General features: G+C 29.5%; 1 protein-coding gene across 2 annotated transcripts in view; it reads left to right on the top strand.

Moving 5' to 3' along the window:
- The window catches only part of LOC129616262 (uncharacterized), a 65,497-nt gene extending 44,040 nt beyond the window's left edge, over positions 1-21,457 (top strand). For both annotated transcript variants that reach the window (XM_055531819.1, XM_055531820.1), the window contains exon 5: positions 20,282-21,457. In XM_055531819.1, coding sequence (XP_055387794.1) covers positions 20,282-21,429 — 1,148 coding nt within the window. In that variant the 3' untranslated portion in view covers positions 21,430-21,457. The remainder of the gene's footprint in view (positions 1-20,281) is intronic.
- The last annotated feature ends 290 nt before the right edge of the window (positions 21,458-21,747 follow it).

Genomic DNA, 21,747 nt, shown 5'->3' with positions numbered 1-21,747 from the left:
AAATGAAACTAAGTCTGCACAAGTAAATTCTGCAAATAAAGTTCCTGTAAACCACCACGTGTTGATATAAGTGGGGTAAATATTGAATTAACATATTAAGAAGAAAAAGGCAGAATTAGAATTAAAATATAAAGAAATATATTGGCTTCTGGGTCGCAAGTGCAAGGTACGGAATTAGATCCTGCTCTATAACCAAATTATAAAACCTGTTGTAACCAACCAGTATGGTATCCAGTTGTGGGGATGTGCCAAACAAATACACATGTCCAGCGAATACAAACGGTCCAGAATAGGGTCTTGCGGAATATGGTGGATGCTCCTTGGTATGTGCGAAATATAGATTTGCATAGAGATCTAAAGATTCCATGTGTAGTTGACGAAATTAACGAAAGGGGGTGAGAAATAGAGCTCCTCAGGAGCAACATGTCAACATAAAGGCCTTTCGATTCTTTGTTATCCAGGATTCTCTCGGAAGGCTAAAGAGGACTTTGCCTTCTGATTTAGCGCAAAATGTGCTTCACCAAACCGGGAGCGTTGAATCTCTTTCAATCTATATTAAAGAAAATATGATAGTTTGTCTAAGGGGTCTAGTATCAGAATATAAGGAGGAGGTTTTTGTGGTAAAACACATAACTAACTATGGGTTGCCAGGGAACGGCATGTAGTAGTATTCATGATTTTTTCCTTCCTTCAAGGGAAAAAAACCTGTTCTTATTAGTTTTAATTTGAAGCTTAACCCAGAAAAATGTACTTCTGGTATTAAAATAGATCCATAAAAACTGGGAAAAATCTAAATTACCACATTCCAATGAGTATGGACGCTAAGAAAAGATTCGTTGTATTTTGTAACTATGTACTATAGGCGTCTGATAAGATTTTGCGCATATAGCATAACCCTTAAATAAATTAACACGTAAGAACGAAAAATTTAAATGGAGAAATGATTGCCAAAAATCATTCGAGAGGTTAAAAAATAATCTTTTAAATCAGCATATATTTATAACAATCACCTTTACATACACACTATTTATAACAATCACCTATGTATCCAAAATGGATTGTGGTGCCATATTAAGCCAGAAACAAAATTAAATCGATGTGCCAGTAGCATATGCACCCAGTTCATTTATCAAGGGTGAAAACAATAAAGCATTAAGAAAACAAGAGTTCTTGAAACTGATTTGCATGTAACATATACATCTCGTTCATTTACCAAACATAAATAGTAGGCTAAAATGGAACAGGAGGTATTAGGAATCTATTTTGCAATTACTCATTTTAAACCATATATACAAAGAACCCAATTTATTGTCAAAACTTATCATAGACCGCTTGTTTACCTTTTCTCCTTGAAAAGCCCCTCTTCAAGACTAACAAGAATACCCTCGGACTTGGAAGAATATGACTTTAAATCATACTTCCAGGACTGAGACCAAGATAAGTGATTTTTATAAGGGGTAAAGAAAAGGTGTTTTTGATAATGCAGTATGCTTTCGAATTTGTATTTTAGAACTGAAATAACTACAAATTTTGCATTAGCATAAAAGGAAACATTTTTTTAGCTGTGTAAATTTTAAGGTTGTCATATGTTATTTGAAGTTTCAAAAATGAAACTACAAAATCAAATCTTCAATTATTTTCAGTTCACTGAAATGTGAATTTCAATTTTTTATTAAAGAAATAACAAAAATTAAAAAAAAAACTTATTCTAATAAATCGTGTTAATGTCTTTACGAAATTTTACGAATTTTTGGCTTCGTTTCTATTTTCTTTTTTTTTTACGTAAAAAGGAGTTTAATATTTTAAAAAATCTCAGGTTATTATACACATTTTTCAAAAAGCTTCCCATTTAAATATTGCACGAAAAAAAAAAGAAAGGTAGGAGGTAAGAAAAAATAAAAAATTTCAAATTCGTATTTCAGTATGGTTTCAAATGTTAATGAGGAAAGATGTATGATTTTTCATGCACATTTTGTATTTCCCAATAAGGTAAGTTGAGTAGTGTCGGCTAACAAAAATGTTAGTAAAAGTAATATAGGTTGACACATTTCAACAATTTGAATTATCTCATTTCGGTTCTTTATACGGTACTTATAAAATTGTTTCAAATAATTTCAGTTAGTTTTTAAGTTATTAAAAATAAATATGTATGTACCTACTTCCAATCAATTTTTTTTGGGATAATTATTTTAAAACTATTTCAAACATGTTATATTGAGTACTTCAAAAATTTTGTTGTGCTTTTCTTTCATATTTTATTAGCAGGTAAACAAGAACAATCTATTTATAAAATGGCCCTGCCTGTGTATGAATCTTAATAGTAAACGCAAACGAACAAAAATTTACGGATATCAGTACCTACTAGTTGTCATTTTACAATCGGAGTTTTTGAGTCATTTGCTAAAATACTATTTATTTCAAAATAAAAAAGATATTCAATCCGGTCATAAAAATATATTATTGTCTTTTCCAAGATCTTTTAAATATAATTTTTTTACTTAGGTAATATATTAAGTTTTAAAAATTTTTCTCAAAAATAGAGGTAAAATTTAGAAGTGTATATTAAATTTGTATTTAAAAAATAATATTTGATTGTATTTTAGATATTATTTTCTAATTCCCTCTTCAAATTGTTTCTTTACTATGTAATATCAATATTTAATAATTATCTTTCATTAATTATATTTTCAACTTGACACCACAGTTACTTCCCATATCTTGAGTTAACTTACCTTATGAGAAAAAAAAAGCTGTTCACTTAAAAATAATGAAATGCTTTCAGTAACATATACAACGTTGAAGGCGAAGGTTGTGCTTGTTGTTTTTCCGCTGTTTCAAGAATTTTAAAATAATTATGAATGAAAATATTAATATATTTTTTTGACTTTTCAAATATATTTTCGAAATTTTACCTGCTTTATAATAAATGTGAGTTTATTTTAATATTTCCTCTCAAAAAATAGCCATTTCGATTTAAAAAAAACCCATATAGCATTGGGACTTGTTAGATATAAAGACATTAATCGTGTAAATCTGACATTGTTTTTTCAATAACAAAAAAAGTCTCTAGAGCCATAAAATCAAAATTGATTTCTTGCCCGTATATTTTAAAAAACCTAATATGCAGTTGTAGTAATAAAACAAACTGCAAAAATAGTACCGCATTTTCAATTATATTTTTTTGACTTTCAGTACAGTATTTTTTTGTTAAACATAGAACAGATTGACTGCTAAATTAGAACTAAACCATCAAAAACGCTGATTACATAGATGGTCTTTCTAGAACAACAATAAACGATTTCAAATTAAAGAACGATAGTATGCAGAAAATATATGAAATGGATTCATTTTTATTTTGTGCACTAGATCAATGTCTAATCTAAATAAAACAATTTGATCACAAATAAGCAATGCAACAATTACAATTCCTGTATATCACATACCTTGAGATATGTGAATGGACAGAATGTCTTAATAAAAAGAAAAATATATTTAATGAAAATATTTTGCTCGTTTTAGGGCAACTATTAGCCAATCTAGAAGAATTATTGTTAAAATATAAAGTGAAAAAGTTAAATTTTGCGCAAAAGAATATTTAGTACAAATAAATGATTTTTAGGAAACTGGTAATAATCTTTCAAAAATACATTTGTATTGTATCTTTAAACTGTCGGAAATGATAAATTTGAATAATGAAAAAGTTGGAATTTCACTGACAAAATATGTCACTGATCCAATACTTGCAGGACGTTTGTAATATTTAAATTGAATAAACCTGCTGTTTATTTGAAATATCCAATGGTTTTAACACCTACACCAGACTCTAGCTACGAAATTGTAGAACTAGATACAATAGGGCCGTTTCCCATAATTAAACAAGGCAAAATGTACATTGTACATATGCAGTGTCAATCGACTTAATATGTGATCGGTATACCAAAATAGGGATGCGAAAACAGTAACCTTATTAAAGCCATTTTGGAAAACCTTATATAAGTTTATACCCATGAAAGTAATAAAAACTGACAAGGGTACATGGGTAATAATTAAACTGGTAACAGGGATAATATGTTAATAGTCAAAGAAGAATAACCGAAGAAATGACTAAAGTAAACTATCAAATCATGCGAGCAATCGCAAGAAATAATAAGAAGTTAAACAATTATTTTTGAATATATGCTGGCAATACGATGGACAATTGTGACGAATGGGTAAAATTCTACATATTTTGTTCCAATACCACACCAAATACATACACTCCATTTATTTACATAACTACAGAATTAATTTATGGAAAAAGTATAAATCGTAACTTTCCATATGTATAGTAAGGTTAAATTGTATCATACGTTAGGAACATTTAAGATATTAGAGTCATTATACTTGCGAAAAATATGGCATAACAAAAACTCAATAGGCATCTTTGACTCAAATTACACAACCTAAAGAATTAAAAAAATAATTTATTTCACTTTTCAGGGATACATAAATAATTTAATATGTTACATTTAATTACAATTAAATATATTTAAAAATAATTACATATGTTATGATGTTAGTATATCGTCGGCTGAGTGCTATTTGGATCCATACGATACAACTTTTGAATCAAGAAAATCACGTCTGAAGTTTAGAAACAATTTATTTCAAAACTGCATGATGTGTTTTCCTAAATTTTTGCCAGTAGTTTCAAGGGTTTGACTTTAAAGTTTTGTTCAATTTCGACAACGAATTAGAAGTTATAGCAAGTAAAGGAAAAAAGTTTCAGTGCGATTTTGATCGATATCCACTTTTTTGGTCTTAAGTGTTCATTTTGTATGAAGTGAACCAACAAATTAGTGGATATAGATCAAGTAAGCACAAAAAATCATTGTTATGTGTGTCATACCAATTTTTTGCTGTATGCCCATTAAAAAAATAAAATTCGCAACAGGCTTTTTTTAAATGTTATTATAAAAAACGTTTTATTTATTAAGTTATTATAAATTTTTAAAATTTCTTACAAACATCAAAATAATATAAAGTATTGCCAGATAAAGAAAGTTTACTATAATGACAGTCTTATGTGCTATAAGTTTTTTATCACAAATTATGTGTGATTTTACTTAACTAATATTTAAATTAATTAAAAAGATATTGGGTATAATAAAAATGTGCATCAATGCAGCGTCGATGCAAAAAAAAAAGTTGCTAATGCTATACCGATGTGATGCGTTTACCTTGCTGGTGCAATATTATTTTAACATTTTTGGACACTTTCTAAATCATATGTTTTTTGGCGTTTATTTTGAAAATGATTTGTTATAGTAAATGATTTATTGTAGTAAATGATTTATCATAGTAAATGATTTATTATAGTAAATGCCAGAATCCTATTTAAATTAAATATAATCGGGTTACTGGTTCGCTTCTGGGATACTACTTCAAAATTTATTTGACTATATCTTAGAACCAGTAAAAGCTTTGGTATTGAAATTTCACACGAGCGATTGAATTAGTGGGGCCAATGTGTTTGATAAAAGTCGTTCAAATTGCTTGTTCCTTTTGGTAGCTGCCATACAACTTCAAAAGTTATTTGGCTGTATCTCAGAAACTATAAAAGCTGTGATATTGAAATTTCACACAAGCGAATACATTAGTATGGCAAATGTGTTTGATGAAATTCGTTGAAATTGCTTGGCTCTTTCTGGTGTCATGCTGCCATACAACTTCAATAGTAGTTTAGTCATATCTCAGAGTATATTGAAAACAGTACTGAAATTTTATGTAAATTAACATGGTGATACGACAACTTAAAGTCATAGTCTCCGTGACTTCAATAATGCGCTTAACTTTTATGTATAGTTCCGAATTTAATATAAAAAAAATAATTTATTATTTTTTTTCTTTATTTATTAATTTAAAATTATTATTACAATATTCCAACCTTATTGAATCAACCTTAACACTATTAACATTTATTGAACAGCAATTCCGCGTTCTTTGAATATTATAACTGAACTAAACTAATGATTGTTCTAAACTTACATTTTTCTACTTTTCTTTCTTAATACTAATCGTTGTTTTTATTTATCTTTTTACAAATATTTATTCTTAATCATTAAAATGTAATTAGACAAAAACTGTACAAAATATTAATCTTTATCTAATTGTAAATAACAGAGACTTTTCTGTTATTTACAATTAGATAAAAGATAACTGTTTCTTCTCTGTCGATTCTTGTTTTATGTTAGAGAAGTAGATTTTACATTTTTCTTTGTTCTCTTTGTTATTATTTTATATAACTTCTCCCTCTAAGCGGGAGTACTTTTAATTTTATTGTATTATTTAAGTTGTCAGAAGTATCTTCTGAATTTTTGAAATTTGTACATTTTTCCTTATGCAAATTCTTATTAAATTCTTATTAGTTATGGATTTACTTAATATTATCAAGATTACATTTATTGTTATTGACTCTGTTTTGTCATAGGATTTTGCCTATTTTTCCGTTATTTCTTCTAAATTATTTTTATATCCTGCACTTCGTGAAGGGTATATTAACTTTGGTATGGAGTTTGTAACTACTTGAAGGAGTCATCTGCGGTATAAACATATATATGCGGTATCTGCGTCGATTTAGACATGTGCGTCCGTCCCTCCAATCGCACGATAACTCAAAAACGAATAATGGTATCGACACCAAACTTTCACAAGTTATTTCTTTTGTGCCAAGGACGAACCCTATTGTTATTGGACTAATTCGGACAACGGGTTCGGGTAGCTGCCATACAACTCAAAGAGTTTATTTTAAATATTTCAAAAACTAATAAAGCTATAAATATAAAATTTTGTATACATGTGTCCAATTATATTCTACACATGCTCTAAAAATTATAATGGGATAGCTGCACCGGTTCGGGTGGCTGCCATACAACTCTAACAGCAAATTTATTATATTCGGCAAAATAATAAAGTCAGATTCATGAAACTTGGCATTTGTGTGTCGAGTTATAGGTCAGATATATTTCTCAAGTTTTGGTTGAATTGCTTGACAGCTGAATAATAAAGTCAGATTTATAAGACTTGGCAGTCGTGTGTTCAATTATAGGTCAGACATATTTCTAAAGTTTTGGTGGGATTGCTTGACAGGTTCGAGTAGCTCCCATACAAGTCTAAAAGCTTATTCTTAATATTTGGAAAAATAATAAAGTCAGATTCATGAAACTTGGCAGTTGTGTGTCGAGTTATGGGTCAGATATATTTCTGAAGTTTTGGTGGAATTGCTTGACAGGTTCGAGTAGATCCCATACAAGTCTAAAAGCTTATTCTTAATATTTGGAAAAATAATAAAGTTAGATTCATGAAACTCAGATATATTTGTGAAGTTTTGACGGAATTGCTTGACAGGTTCAGGTACTTGCCATACAACTCCAAAAGTTAATTTTAAATATTTGGAAAAATTATAAAGTCAGATTCATGAATATTGGCAGTGGGATGTCCACTTATAGGTCAGACATATCCGTGAAGTTTCTATAGAATGACTTCACGGGTTCGAATATTGCTACACAATAATGAAAGGTGCAGGGTATAATTCAATCGGTTTATACCGACTGAAACGTTTTTACTTGTTATATTTTAAAAAGAAATCTTCAAAAGTTATTTTATCTGTAAAGTTATTTATTATATTGCTAGGGTAATAAAATCTGTCTTTTGTTTTTTCTAATATATTTGAAAATACTTGATTAAAGATATATAAAGTACAGTTATTAAAATTAAAATGTAAAAAATTTTAAATACAGTTATTAAAATTAAAATGTAAAAATACATTAAAATGTATTAAAATGTATTATGATTTGTTCGTCTAACGATTGTATTTCTGTTGAATTGTTTTTTATTAGTTTACAATTGTGTTTATAGATACAATGTTTGGAAATTTCTAAATCATTTATTGTTTCTGTTTCTTTATATTTGTAATTTTTATTATTGAAGGTAAATATGGTTCCTTGAACATCATTTATTTCTTTACTATTTTGGTTTGGTATTGGGATGATTTTCTTTAATTGAACATTTACGAATACTTTTGAGATTTTAACTGCGAATATGATTAAATTTTCTTTAAATTGAGTAACTCCTAATTTTATGTATTTTAATTTATAGAAGTCTATTTCGTATTTTTCTATTTCTTCGTTTGTCAGAATATTTGGGTGCAATATACCATGTTTTGCCGATGCCAAATTATCTTGAATGCAACTCACCTTTTCTTTTAATAATTGTATTTGTAAAAGTTGGTCATAATATATACTTTGTTTGATTTCTTTACTTATTATGTTTATTTTTTAATTAATTAAGTCTCTGTCTTTTAAAATGATATCCCTTAATTGAATAAGAGTCCTATTAAAATTATCGTTTATACTAATTTGTTAATTCGAACTTGATATCAGTTCCCTATTATTTAAGTCTAGAATTCTTAAATGTCTTTCTAATGTAATCCTGTCTTCGTCGTTCATTGTACCGAATAACCATTTAGATACGTATCCTACTATATTTATCAGTCCTCGTTTTTGTCTATAGGTTTTTGGGATAATTGTTTTTACTTTACTTGGCAATTCCTTGAGATCGGGTAAAATAAATTGTCTGTTTTTAATGTCTAAATTTTCTACGTTTTCTATTATTTTTAATATTTCGGCCGGGTCAATAATATGTAAAATTATAGTAGACTCTGTTGCTATGTCTGTTTTATCCATATTTATTATGGAAATCCATTTTGGTCGTTAATGTATTGTACTAGTAGTGTCGCTTTTGTTGGTATTAGTAACCGTATGCATGTCAACGTCATGATTATCATTATTTTCTGAACATTTTAGAGGTCTTTTAATATTATTATCATGAATTCCTTGCAACTTATATTTTCTAATTTTAGGTTTTTGTTTATGTTTTAAACTAGTGTAATTTTTAATGAAACCAATCTTACGTTTTTCTTCGTAGTTTTCCCTATTCTTATTAATTTTATTAGTTCTTTTAATTTTATCTTCAAGCAATATGTTATATATTTTATTTTTATCTACTCTATCTTCTTGAACTTCCAAAGGCGTATTTTTTATTGCTGAATAGTAATTTTTGTTGTAAAATTCAATGGCCTTAGAGATTTGTTCTTTTATAGGTAGTTTATTATCTATATTAAGAGTTCTAATTTTTTCTGTATTCAGTCTTTCTACATCGGAGTTACCTGTATGATTATTTCGTTTGACATAATGAATGTCTATGCCTTCGTTTTTAAAGAAGTCCTTTATATTAATACTCCTAAACTCATTGTCGCAAACGACTTTTTTCATTTTTCCTTTGATTGATATATAAAATTTAATTTTTTCTATTATAGTTTGATTATTACGATCTTCTAAGTATATGATTACTGCATGTTTTGAGAATTTATCTATAAAATTTAAAAATGAATGTTTTTGATTCACGTGGATATCAATGTGGACTATTTGACCTATATCATTTGGTGTTTCCGTAATTCGAAATTTCTTCTTTATTGGTTTTCTATCATATTTTCCTGCAGTTCAGGTATCGCAATTGTTAATAATTTTACTTATTAAAACTCTTAAATTTGGCCTATAAATCTTATTTTTTAAGCTCTCGTAATTTTCAATTATTTCTGCATGACCTGCTTCTTTAATGTGATAAAAAGAAATTTGCTTAAGGCATTTTTCTTCATCTAAGTCTCTAGCAGAAAAACTACATTTTACGAATTTTAGATTGTTATCGTTAGAGTATAGTTCTATAATTGTTTGTTGTACTGTTATATTGTATATCACTTAATTCGGAGTATATGGCAATTTTACCTTTTGATATATATTTTTTTAATAAATCCGCTAGGTTTTCTAAATCATTTTTATCTATATAAGTCCTTCTATTACTGTTTCGAATTCCTTTATTTTTGTTTCTACTAATATTATTTGTGTTCTGAATCGATAAAGGGCTAAAGTCCCTTCGTTTATATTTAATAAAGAGATATTTTAAAGGTTGATGGTCTGTGAAAATATTAAATTCTCTACCGTAGGAGTATGGTCTGAAATAGTTGGTTGCCCAAACGATTGCTAAAAGTTCTTTATCCGTAGTAGAATAATTCTTTTCATGGTCGTTTAGCGTTCTTGAAGCGTAACAAATGGGGTGACCCTCTTGAGAGAGAACAGCTCCTATCGTAAAGTTACTTGCTTCCGTAGTTAGAGTAAAATTTTTTTCAAAGTCCGGGAATCTAAGGACTGGATGCTCTGTTATCAAATCCTTAAGTTTTTGAAAGCAGTAATGTAATTTGGATCATTGGTATTGATTCTAGTTTCTTTCTTTAAGTATTTTGTTATTAATTGGGCTACCTTTGCGTAGTCCCTTATAAATTTTCTATAATAACCCGTAATTCCTAAAAATGATTTATTTTGTTTTCGTGTAGTAAGGAGTTTTAATTCTCTTATTGCTTTAATTTTGTTGGGGTTTGGTTTTATTCCCTCTGAAGTTAAGATATGACCTAGGAATTCGGTTTCCTTTTTCATAAAATTGCATTTGTCCATTTGAATTTATAGTCCCTTTTCTCTAAGTTTATTAAATATTTTTTTGATGTTTTCGATGTGTTCTTTAAGAGTTGTACTAAATATTAAAATATCGTCGAGGTAAACTACACATATTTTATTTATAAACTCCCTAAGTACTGAATTCATTAACCATTGAAATGTCGCTGGAGCATTTTTCAGTCCAAACGGCATCCTAACAAATTCATAGAAACCTAATGGTGTTTGAAATGCAGTTTTTTCTCTATCTTGCTACTAATATTTGGTGGAAACCCTTCACTAAATCGAGTGTAGTAAAATATTGGGCCCTACCTAATTTATCTAATATAGCATCCATGTTAGGTATAGGAAATTTATCGTCGATTCAAATTTCGTTCAATTTCCTGTCGTCTATAACTATCTTCCATTTTTTCTCTCCTGAATTATCTAATTTTTTTGATACTATCCATAAGGCACTATTATATCTAGAATTGCTTTTTTGAATTATATTTTGTTCCTCCATTTCTTTTAATTGTCTATTTATTTCCTCTTCATGAATTTTTGGGAACCTATATGCTTTCGCATTCATTTGTTGATTTATTGTAGTTTTAATATCGTGCATTACTTCGTTAGTGGCGATTAATTGATCGCCTTTTTTAAAAAATAAGTCTGAAAATTTCCTTATTAAATTTTCTGCTAAATATCTTTCTTCTTCGTTGAGGAGATTTAAATCAAAATTTTCTAATAATTGGTTGCACGATTTCGTAATTTCTAAATTAAATATTTTTTCGATTTCAAAAGGGTAATCATTACCAGTAAATGGTATTTTATTCCCATTTATTTCGACGAAATTTTTTTCTAAATTAATTTTTGTCTTCAGACTTCCTAAAATGTCCTGACCTATTATGGCATCATACGTTCTTTTTAGTAAATTAGCTACCTTCCATTGTATGGAACCCTCTTTTTTTAATTCTATCGGAAATGGGGTAACTAATTTATTCATTACCCAGTTAGATCCACTAATAGTAGAAAACATAATTGGCTTCTCCAATTTCTGTTCGGGAATATTTAAAGTATTAGGGTGCATTATACTAATAGTCGATTCCGTATCTATTAGACCCTTTATTTCTTTATTATTTATTCTTAATGATACTATGGGGAGTTTGTTTCCGGAGGCTCCAACTGAAAATTTATTAAATCGTTCTCTATATTATTGACGTCCATTGCTTCGCTCTGATTATTATTTCTGTATTTTACGGAGTTTGTTTTTTGTCTAAACTTAGCCTGTTATTGGTTATAATTTCTAAATTGCCCTGAATTTGTGTTTAAGTTTCTGTAATGTCCATCAGAGTTACTTCTTTCTCTGAATTGATTTGAGTTTTGATTAAAATTTCCATATTGATATTGTCTATCCTGAGTTGTGTCATATTTTTGGTTTCTACCTCGGTTATCTTGGAATTTACTTATTTGGTGTTGGTTATTGTTAGAAAAATAGGAATTAGAGTTATAAATATTATTTCTTGGGTTACTTTGATTTCTATAATTCCTCTGGTTACTATTATTACCTTTAACCGATTGTTTAATGAATTCTTCTTTAATTATATCCCTACATTCACTTAATTTTAGTAATTTATTTTTAAAGCCTGATATTCGGAAATGTTCTTTATAAATTTATGCCCAATATCACCTATCATTCTTTTAATAGCAAATATTAGCATATGGTCTATTATTTCGGGCCTACCCTCAATATTAGTTTGTTCAGAATAATAATAAAGTTCATGAGCTTGATATCTTAAACTATCAGTTTCTAAAATTAATTCTTCAATATTACTTACTTTTAAGTTGAATGCTCTAGATGATATTTCTGCTATTTGAATTTTTGGCTTATACTCGTTCTTTAACCTTTGTTTTATCTGGTTCCAGCTATTTGTGTTTTCAATGTCCAGTATTTTGCTTTTGGCTTTTCCTAATATTTTTTCGTTGTATATTTTCCTTATTATGTGTTTGTAACTTGATGAATCTGGGTCGATCTCGTTGGTGGTGTGCTCGATTTTCCTGATGAACGATGTGATCTTATATCCATCTTCTCCATTGAATGGTTTTAGATACTGGATTTCCTTTCTGATGGAATCGAGCGATTTATCGTTTCTTGAACGGACAAGTTCTCTTTCTTGTTGCTCCAAGCGTTTCGCCATTGCCTCGTACTGTCCCATAAAGTTTATTTCAATTTGTGCTTGTGATGGTTGTGGTTTTTGTTCCTCTTGTTGAGGAAACGGAAATGTTAGTTCAATATTATTATTATTTTGTTGAAACATATTTAATATGTCTTCACTAATATTTCTAATTTTTGCACTGTAAGGTTGCGTTGTTTTAATTTTATATTATTTTGGCATAAGAATTTTAATTCACTAATGTCGTTTCTATGTAAGAAAAAATGTTATTGTTTTACTTCGTTTCTTTTTAGTTAAAGTTAATTAAAATTTTAATATGCGTTTAATTTTTTTTTTGGGTTTGATCACTGAATCCTTATACTTTAGAAAAGGAACCTACCGACGGCGCCACTTTTATGTAAAGTTCCGAATTTAATATAAAAAAATAATTTATTATCTGTTTTCTTTATTTATTAATTTAAAATTATTATTACAATATTCCAACCTTATTGAATCAACCTTAACACTATTAACATTTATTGAACAGCGATTCCGCGTTCTTTGAATATTATAACTGAACTAAACTAATGCTTATTCTAAACTTACATTTTTATACTTTTCTTTCTTAATACTAATCTTTGTTTTTATTTATCTTTTTACAAATATTTATTCTTAATCATTAAAATGTAATTAGACAAAGACTACAAAATATTAATCTTTATCTAATTGTAAATAACAGAGAATAGACATGTTTCTTTTACAGTTATCTTTTATGCAAACATGTCGATTCTTGTTTTATGTTAGTGAGGTAGATTTTATATTTTTCTTTGTTATTATTTTATATAACTCTTACGACGTAAATTTTACAAAGTATCAAATTTGTAAAGGTATTGGAACCTCTGAGACGGTACTACAACCGTATTAATACCGCACTTAAGTTTTTTTTAAAGCATTATTGAAGTCACGGTCTGTCCCATAGTCAGATATGACATATTTATTCGCACATACGATAATAATTTCGTACGTTTGTCACTATTTTTTCTCGTTTTTATTAAAAGAGAATTAATTATTGAAAGAATCAATGAATTCGAAATTAGTTTCAAAATTCACAATTTTATAATTTGTTTATATGATGCACCGGTTAAAAGCATAGGCGATTATGTAAAACTCCCTGATTTCTGCATGTGCATAAGATTTTGGAATAATTTTTTAAGTAAAATCAGATAAATACGTACCTGTTTTTTTTGTATTTAATATTGTTAGTTTATTATATTTTTCTAAAGTTTGAAGTCATTTTGTAAGAAGGATAAATTACCTCTTTTTTTTTTAACAGAAAAAATCAGATATTTATAACTTTTTTTTTTTTTAATTTTTATTGCTCAAATTTTATACATTCTTTTTAAAACTAGTACATGTGCAGTGGTTTAGTTTATTTTAATACTTTTCAAGCTGTAATTAATATATTTCGATAGTACTGAATGATTTATGAACTATAAGTCATAATAATTTATTGAAGCAAAGGAAAAATGGCAAAAAAAACCTTTCGAAAAATTTTATTATTATACGAGTATTAGTTTTTTTTTTGTGATTTTTTTATTTTTTTATAAAACTTACATCTAATTCTTATAACTAAAGATATTTATAACTAATAATTTATAACTCGCAAGGCGCTAAAAATTGGGAAAGTTCAGGCAAACAAATTAAATGAATTTTTTATCTGGTAGAAATTTTGTTGAAAAATAAAATAAATGTTGAAAATAAATAAAAAAGTTTTTTTGCATATTTTTATTTTTTTTTAATATGTTTGTATGTATGTATATATTTTTTTATGGATGTGTACTGGAATAGTACGGAAATAAAAAAAATTATTCCGTGATCTACTAGAGATGGGCAAAATGGTTTTTTCAAAGAATCGAATGACACGAATCGTTCGTTTTAACTGACTCGTTTAAAAAGATTCATTAGGAAATTCGCCATAGCCAAATGTGCAGGTTACACATAAGTCTAATCAGTTTATTTATTTCTTTTCACTTTATTTAATTTATATATTTATTTAAATTATTTATTTATTTATAATTAAATAATTAAATTAAATTATAAATAAAAAAAATTAATATTATGATATTATCTGCAAATATACAGTGTTTGAATTTTAATTTTAAAAGCGCGTTATTTTTAAAGCAGTATTATATAGTTTTATTATAAAAATGTTGCTACTGCGCTTCTCATGTAAAAACTGTAAGAACGAAATACATACAATAAATGTACATAGGTACCTACATATGAAAAAATATACATAAATCGTATGCCTATGAAAAAGAAAGTTCTGAAAAGCTTCGCATGGATTGCATATCAAAATGAACTGATCCAAAAGAACTGTACATACATGTACAGTTCTTTTGGATCAGTTTTGTACATGTACATTAAATATTTTCTGTAATAATACCCAAATTTGTTTTTGATTCTTTTTGAACCAGTCATTTTTATTTTACTGAATCGTATGTGTTTTTGTATCAATGAATTGTTCAAAAAGAACGAATAGTTCATGAACGACATATGACTGTGTCTACGTTCCATGATACGTGTACACGACACGTACATACATGGTACACGTATACATACATGGTACCTATTCATAAATGGTATGTTGGTACGTGCACCATTGTAATTAAAAATTTATGTGAAAATTTGATCAATACGTCTACGATTTTGGATATTTGATGTATCAAAACGAAAACTCGATATGCAAAATTTGTTGCCATCACATAACCTACCTATTGTATACACAATGCGGGCGGTAAAAATGCTTAAAACCTAAAAATAAACAATAAAACTAAACCCAAAATCAAAAATAATAATTTTTTTTATTTTTTTCTTTCTTTTGGTGCGGAAGATAAGAGAGTACCTAACTCTGATCTTTAGGTTTACAAAATGACAAGCAAGCAAAACAGAAAAAAACATTAGAATTATAATGCAAAATTTACTAAACGCTTAAACGCAAAATTTGCAGTTTATAGTGCAAAACTTGCATTTCTTTTATATTTATTGTTCAGTTATAAATGGATCCATACTTATCCAATTTAACAAAAGGCATATAACTATGATAATAAATTGAACTCTAGAATGTGAATTCTAGAATAGCATGCAATTTTACGTACACGACGAATGACGAGAACACTGAAAGAGGAGAATGTTGAAACTGTCCCCTCTATTATGAACATCGGTATCGGCCGATATTTTATCGGCAGTTCTAATCGGTTTTAAGTTTCTTCTGTATTATGAACCGATACCGATAAAAATATTTCAACCGATTAAAAGAAGCTTTTTCATACAAATTTTTGTTTTTGTAAATTGGAGAAAAAGTTTTTTTTTTCTAATGACATTTGTTTTCTTTCAAAAGTTATTTTCAAAAAATTTTTAAAACTATTTTGAATTTGGTTTTGATGTGCTAAAAAGTTGTTGTAAGCAAATTATTTTCTGTTAAATTTGTAAAATAAAAATATACATATATCGGGAAAATGTCGCGTGCATTATATTTTGAAAGTGAAGAAACGGTAGTAAGTGAAGAAACGCAAGCTATTCAAAGACGACATATAAGAGATTCAACTAATCCATTGGATTTAGACAACAAAATGTATGTTTATGTACCTATTTTATTTTATTATTTATATAATATGTACACATTTTTTAGGTTTATCCAGAATTTCAGATTATCATTCCTTGCCAGGTTTAAGTCCTCTTCCATTTTTTCTACTAACCGCGCAATTTGTTTTTTGTTGCTTACGATTTTACTCCTAAATAAAATATATGAATAACATTTTGAAAGAAAATAATTTAGAAAAAATGCTTACATTTTAAAAAAGCAATTAATTACACCAGTTTCCTTGATAAAATGAAGATTTTACAAAAAAAAAAATCTGTCGTCTAAAAATTTGTACCCGCTTTTAAATCGGTGAAAATCCGACAATTTATCGTTTTCATAATACCAGCTAATATGTTTCCTATACAGGAAAAAAAGCTTTCCCGACTCCGATAAAATTTACCGATAAACAATGTTGGTAATACAAACACAAAATTTTGCCGATAAATTATCGTTTATCGGCCGATACCGATATACATAATAGAGGGGTGTGTTGAGTATAAAAAAAAATATGATTTACTATTGGATTAACATATAAGAGAAAATCGAATTCGCACTAACATGTTCTCAAATGAAATTTTTTTTTTAAAAATTAATATTTTGACATTTTTTATTAAAAATTTTAAGAAATAATAAAGTGGCCTATGTATGCAAATTTTATATGTATCACATTTTTGATTCGCAATATTGCATTAAAAGTCAATTCATTGGCTCGTCTTACTTGTACCGAAGTAATGAGTAGGCATATACTTTATATAAAAATTTGAATTTCTCTCATTTTCTATATTTTTACGCAATATAGTTTTTTAAAACCAGAATCTGTTTTGCTTAGCATTTTAGTAAGCAACAAAAGTAAAAGTAAAATTTGAAACAATAAAACTTTATTTAAAAAGAATAAAACAAAGCAGCATAGAAATTCTTCATATACTTTTGTTCCCACAGGCTTCCTTTTGTAGAAATAAAATTCAAAAAGTCAATATTGTTACCTAATAATTATAATTAAACTTTACTATTGAAATTTATTATGTAAAAATTTCGCATTAAAGTTTAAAATATGAATTATGTAGGTTTTGGTGAAAAATTAAGGGAAATCTTAATTAAATCTAAATCTTTAAAAATTCAAAAATTTTTATTTTTATATTAAAATAAAAAAAAGTAAACGGAAAATTTTTTTTTGTTATTTTCTCTTTCTTGTACAAAATGAAAACAAATAAATAAAGTTGAGTCAAACCAATGGTTTTAACTTTTCCTTTCAATAAGCGAAAATACTTCTTTTAAAAACGGTCTATGTATACCTACCACATTATTAAAATTATTTTCATTCATAAACGAAACTATTATAGGATTAACGAAACGATTTATGCAGTCTTTGAAATAAAGTAAAAATTAATTTAAAGAGGGCTTAACATTAGCTCGGTTTTAAAGGTTAATTGTGTTAGTTATGAAAAATAATTATATTTTTTAATGGCATGGAGTTTACCATCAGCTTTTTGAGTTTATAGATATTTGAAAAAGATTGCGGTTTCGGAAATATAAAGCGTTAAAAAATTTTCAGATGTGAAAATTTCAGGCTAATACAACGTACGGTGTAGAAGAAAGACGTGATCAAACTGACTTCAGATAACGATAAATTCTAATAATGGTCATTTTGTTTTTTTTTTTTGTTCAATTTATTCAGTTAATATATTTCTGCGTTTGAAAAATTTAAAAAATGCCTACAGTTATACTACAATAAATGGTTGAAAATGACACTTTTAGGGTTTCGGGGAGGGGGTATAACTTTAAAAGATAGGTAAAAACTTTGTTCGACGAAAATTACTTTCTATTAAAGATCTAGGCTAGGTTAGGTCAGGTTGTTGCTGCTCCTCGAAGTTTACACATAGGCCACCTAGGCCCGATGTGGTACCGTCGGATCTCTTCCCTCCCGCTCCTCATCTGAACCAACCCGAACCCCCCAAAAATCGGTTCAACTTCCTAACACTTATATTCTCTAAATCCGCAGCGTGCCCGAAGAAGTAAGACCCATGAAATCTCTGCCTGGAGCCCGCCAGTGCCGGACATAAGCATAGAAGGTGAGTCACCGTTTCCTCCTCCCCCTCGTCACAGCAACTCCTACAAAAATCGTTTGCGGGGTGGCCCATTCTCCTTGCATGTTCGCCGATCAGACAATGGCCCGTCAGTACCCCTACCACAGCACTGATATCCTCCCTTCTGAGAGAGATCAGATCCCTTATGCGCCGTAAATATAGCTTTGGCCACAAATTCCTTGTCGCGTTACACGTTGCTCTATTAGCCCATCTAAGATCGGTGCGCTCCACTGCCGCGTTGCGCAGCAGCAATCCTAGGTTTCTTAGAGGCATACCCATGTTTTCCTTTTCAGGTGGAATCTCCAGAGTAGTTCCATGCCTCGCAAACTTGTCCGCCTTGCAGTTCCCCGGAACCCCACTGTGTCCGGGGACCCAGACCAAGTTTCAAACTGCCCCACTATCTCGTTGAGAGACGACTTGCAGTCCGGGATCGTTTTAGACGTGGAACCTCAGAGCCGAGTGCCCTTATCGCGGCCTTGCTGTCAGTGAAAATACTGACGCCACCAGCCGATACGACATTGCAACCAAGCCAGCGCAGAGCCTCTCCAATTGCAGTCACCTCTGCCTGGAATACACTACAGTGATCCGGCAGATAGAAGGAGAACTCAACATCTAATTGCTCAGAATAAACTCCTCCACCCATCCTACCATCGAGTTTGGATCCGTCCGTGTAAAAATGAACTGATCCATCGTCAGTAACTCCCTCGTTTAGCCAGGCTTCCCTAAGCGGAATCGAGGTCCCAAAGTTCCTCGTGAATGAGAGCACCGGGGGAACATAATCAGTTGCCTCCACATCATGTCCACAATCCACGAGAACGGAAGCATGCCCCCTAGTGGCACAAGACCACTGAGATGCGGACAGCAAGCGCACCGCAGATCCCGCAGCCATCTGCCAGCCCAGCACATCTAATGGCGGCAGATGGAAGAGAATCTCGAGAACCTGAGTAGAGGTGGAGCATAATACCATCGCCATTCTTTGAATATTGCTTAACAGCCTGAGGTTCCCAGCAGTGTGGAGCGCTGGCCACAACACCAGAACGCCGTATATCACGATCGGCCGCATTACTGCGGTGTATAGCCAATAAACCATGCTTGGTTTTGGGCCCCACCTCTTCCCAACGGCCTTACATGGGTAAAGCGCAATAGTTGCCTTCCTTACTCTCTCCATAACGTTGGACCTCCAGTTCAACTTTGAATCAAGAATTAGGCCCAGGAATCTAGCCTCCCTGCTAAAGGAGTAAAGTAGTGCTCCGCTCCGGCGGAGTTATTGTTGGTATCTTATATCTCCTACTGAAAATAACCAGTTCCCACAGCCGTCGCTTCTCGGCCTTATGGCTAATATCAAAGTACTGTAAAGATCTATGTACAGTACATATAGATTTCAGCTTTCTATCTTCAAGGGTGTAGAAGTTTTGTAAACAGACACACGGACAAACGGACGGGCAGACGGACGGACAGAGTGAAACTAATAAAAACTTTTTTCAAAAAATTTTTTTGGAAAAGTGCTAAAAACAAGTTGCCCGATGGCTTCACATACCCGAACGTGAAAACAGCGAAGACTTGATTATTAGACTATGTTTCTTATAACTATGCCTTAACAATTTAATAAGAAAATGGGTAAAATGTAGTTCTTTGTTTAAACTTTCTTTGTCTACTTAAAAACAATATAAACCAACATTACAATGACAAAATGGTCGTTCAATCCGTTAAATATTTTTACTTGAAAATATGCAAAGTTTGAAAAAATAGATACATATGTATATTAATTAAATTTAAAAATAACCCGTAATAAAATTGTTTATACAAAGTTGCCTACTATAGTAATTTATTTCATTATGTTCAAAATAAAATAATTTTTGATAAATCTTTTAATTTTATGTTTAGGTGAAGAAAAGGATGCAATACTGTTGTTGTGTGGAATAAGCACAAGTAAACGAGATTCTAAATATATTTTAGCTTGCATTCAGACCGAAGATGAAAGCCGTCATTTTTTAAACCTTTGGGATGCCGATTTACAAGAAGATCCACTAGATTTGATCAACGACATACTAATTGAATGTCAACAAATAGCTAAAGACGTTTATAATTCTAATTTCTATATGATTCTTTCTGATGATCCTGAAATTGAAATACAACCTCCGATATGGCACGTGGTTTGTAACGCACCTGTTGTGGAATACTTTATTTTTGAAATACTTGAGGTAGAAGTTGTGGAAAACATGGTAAAAATTTTAAGAATTATTGAGAAATTAGCTAAAGAAGACGTCTTTCATCAAAACTGCCCAATCATTCTTCCAATAGAAAAAAATTGGTCAACATTTCGTGACACTTTTAGGAGTTATTTAAAAAATTATGATGATGTTCAAAAGTTACTAAAAACCAATCCGGATTTATTTGATTCGGAACTGGCAGAGTTGATTTTTAGTAATGAATTTCATATGAAAGTCCACAAAAATTTCAAACTTTTAATAGATTTAAGCGAACTTATTACGGTATCGCAGAAAGACCAATCAACTCTTGCTGAACTTGCTGAAGCATGGCTTTCACTTAATTTAGCTCCCGAATACCATGAAATATTGGAAACCTTCCGTACTAATGCGCTGACGGTATATGCGCTTGCTGCAAATTTTCTACATCCAAAGTACAAGGGCAGACACCTATCTTATGTTCAAAAGACTTTAGTAAATGAATTTATGTTGGAATCGCTAAACAGCACAGGTCAACAAGACTTACATGCATTTAAAGAAAATCTTGACATATTTAAAACTTTAAATGATCGGAATGTAACAAGTGCTAAAACATTTTGGAATATGGCTGAAAAAAGACATCCAATACTAACAAGATTAGCTAAAAAATTATTAGTGGGACCCGCTTCGACATTTGAACAAGAAAAGTGGTTTTTGAAGTTTGTAAATTGTCATGGGGATATCAGAAGTACATTGGGTATAGAAAGATTTAGGAAGTTAGCGAAAATTTACTTTACCTTCAAGTTTCAAGATCAAAATATCAAACCACATGACAGATACATGTAAAATATTAATTTTCATAATAAATAAAAGGAAAAAAGAAATTGTTTTTTTTTTTCAATAAGACTGAAAAATGTGTTAATTCCAAAATAATAGGCTTATTATGTATAAGGAACAGTACATTTCAAATCGGTTACGACTACTATCCAATTTGCAACGAAAATCTAAAATGTATTTCCATAATGGTGTCAAACAGACGACAAGTCTAAATACAAAGTCGCAAACTTGTTTTTATTACTATGTATTACATTTTAATATATAATGCTTTTCTGTAACAAAATAATACAGTTCATATACTTGTAGAATAGTTCTATATCAATATTT

Source organism: Condylostylus longicornis, unplaced genomic scaffold, assembly GCF_029603195.1.
Source record: "Condylostylus longicornis isolate FDR11 unplaced genomic scaffold, ASM2960319v2 ptg000165l, whole genome shotgun sequence".
In the NCBI taxonomy this organism is placed as follows: domain Eukaryota; kingdom Metazoa; phylum Arthropoda; class Insecta; order Diptera; family Dolichopodidae; genus Condylostylus; species Condylostylus longicornis.
The sequence above is the reverse complement of the archived record's forward strand: the minus strand, read 5'-3'. Positions and strand labels throughout refer to the sequence as shown.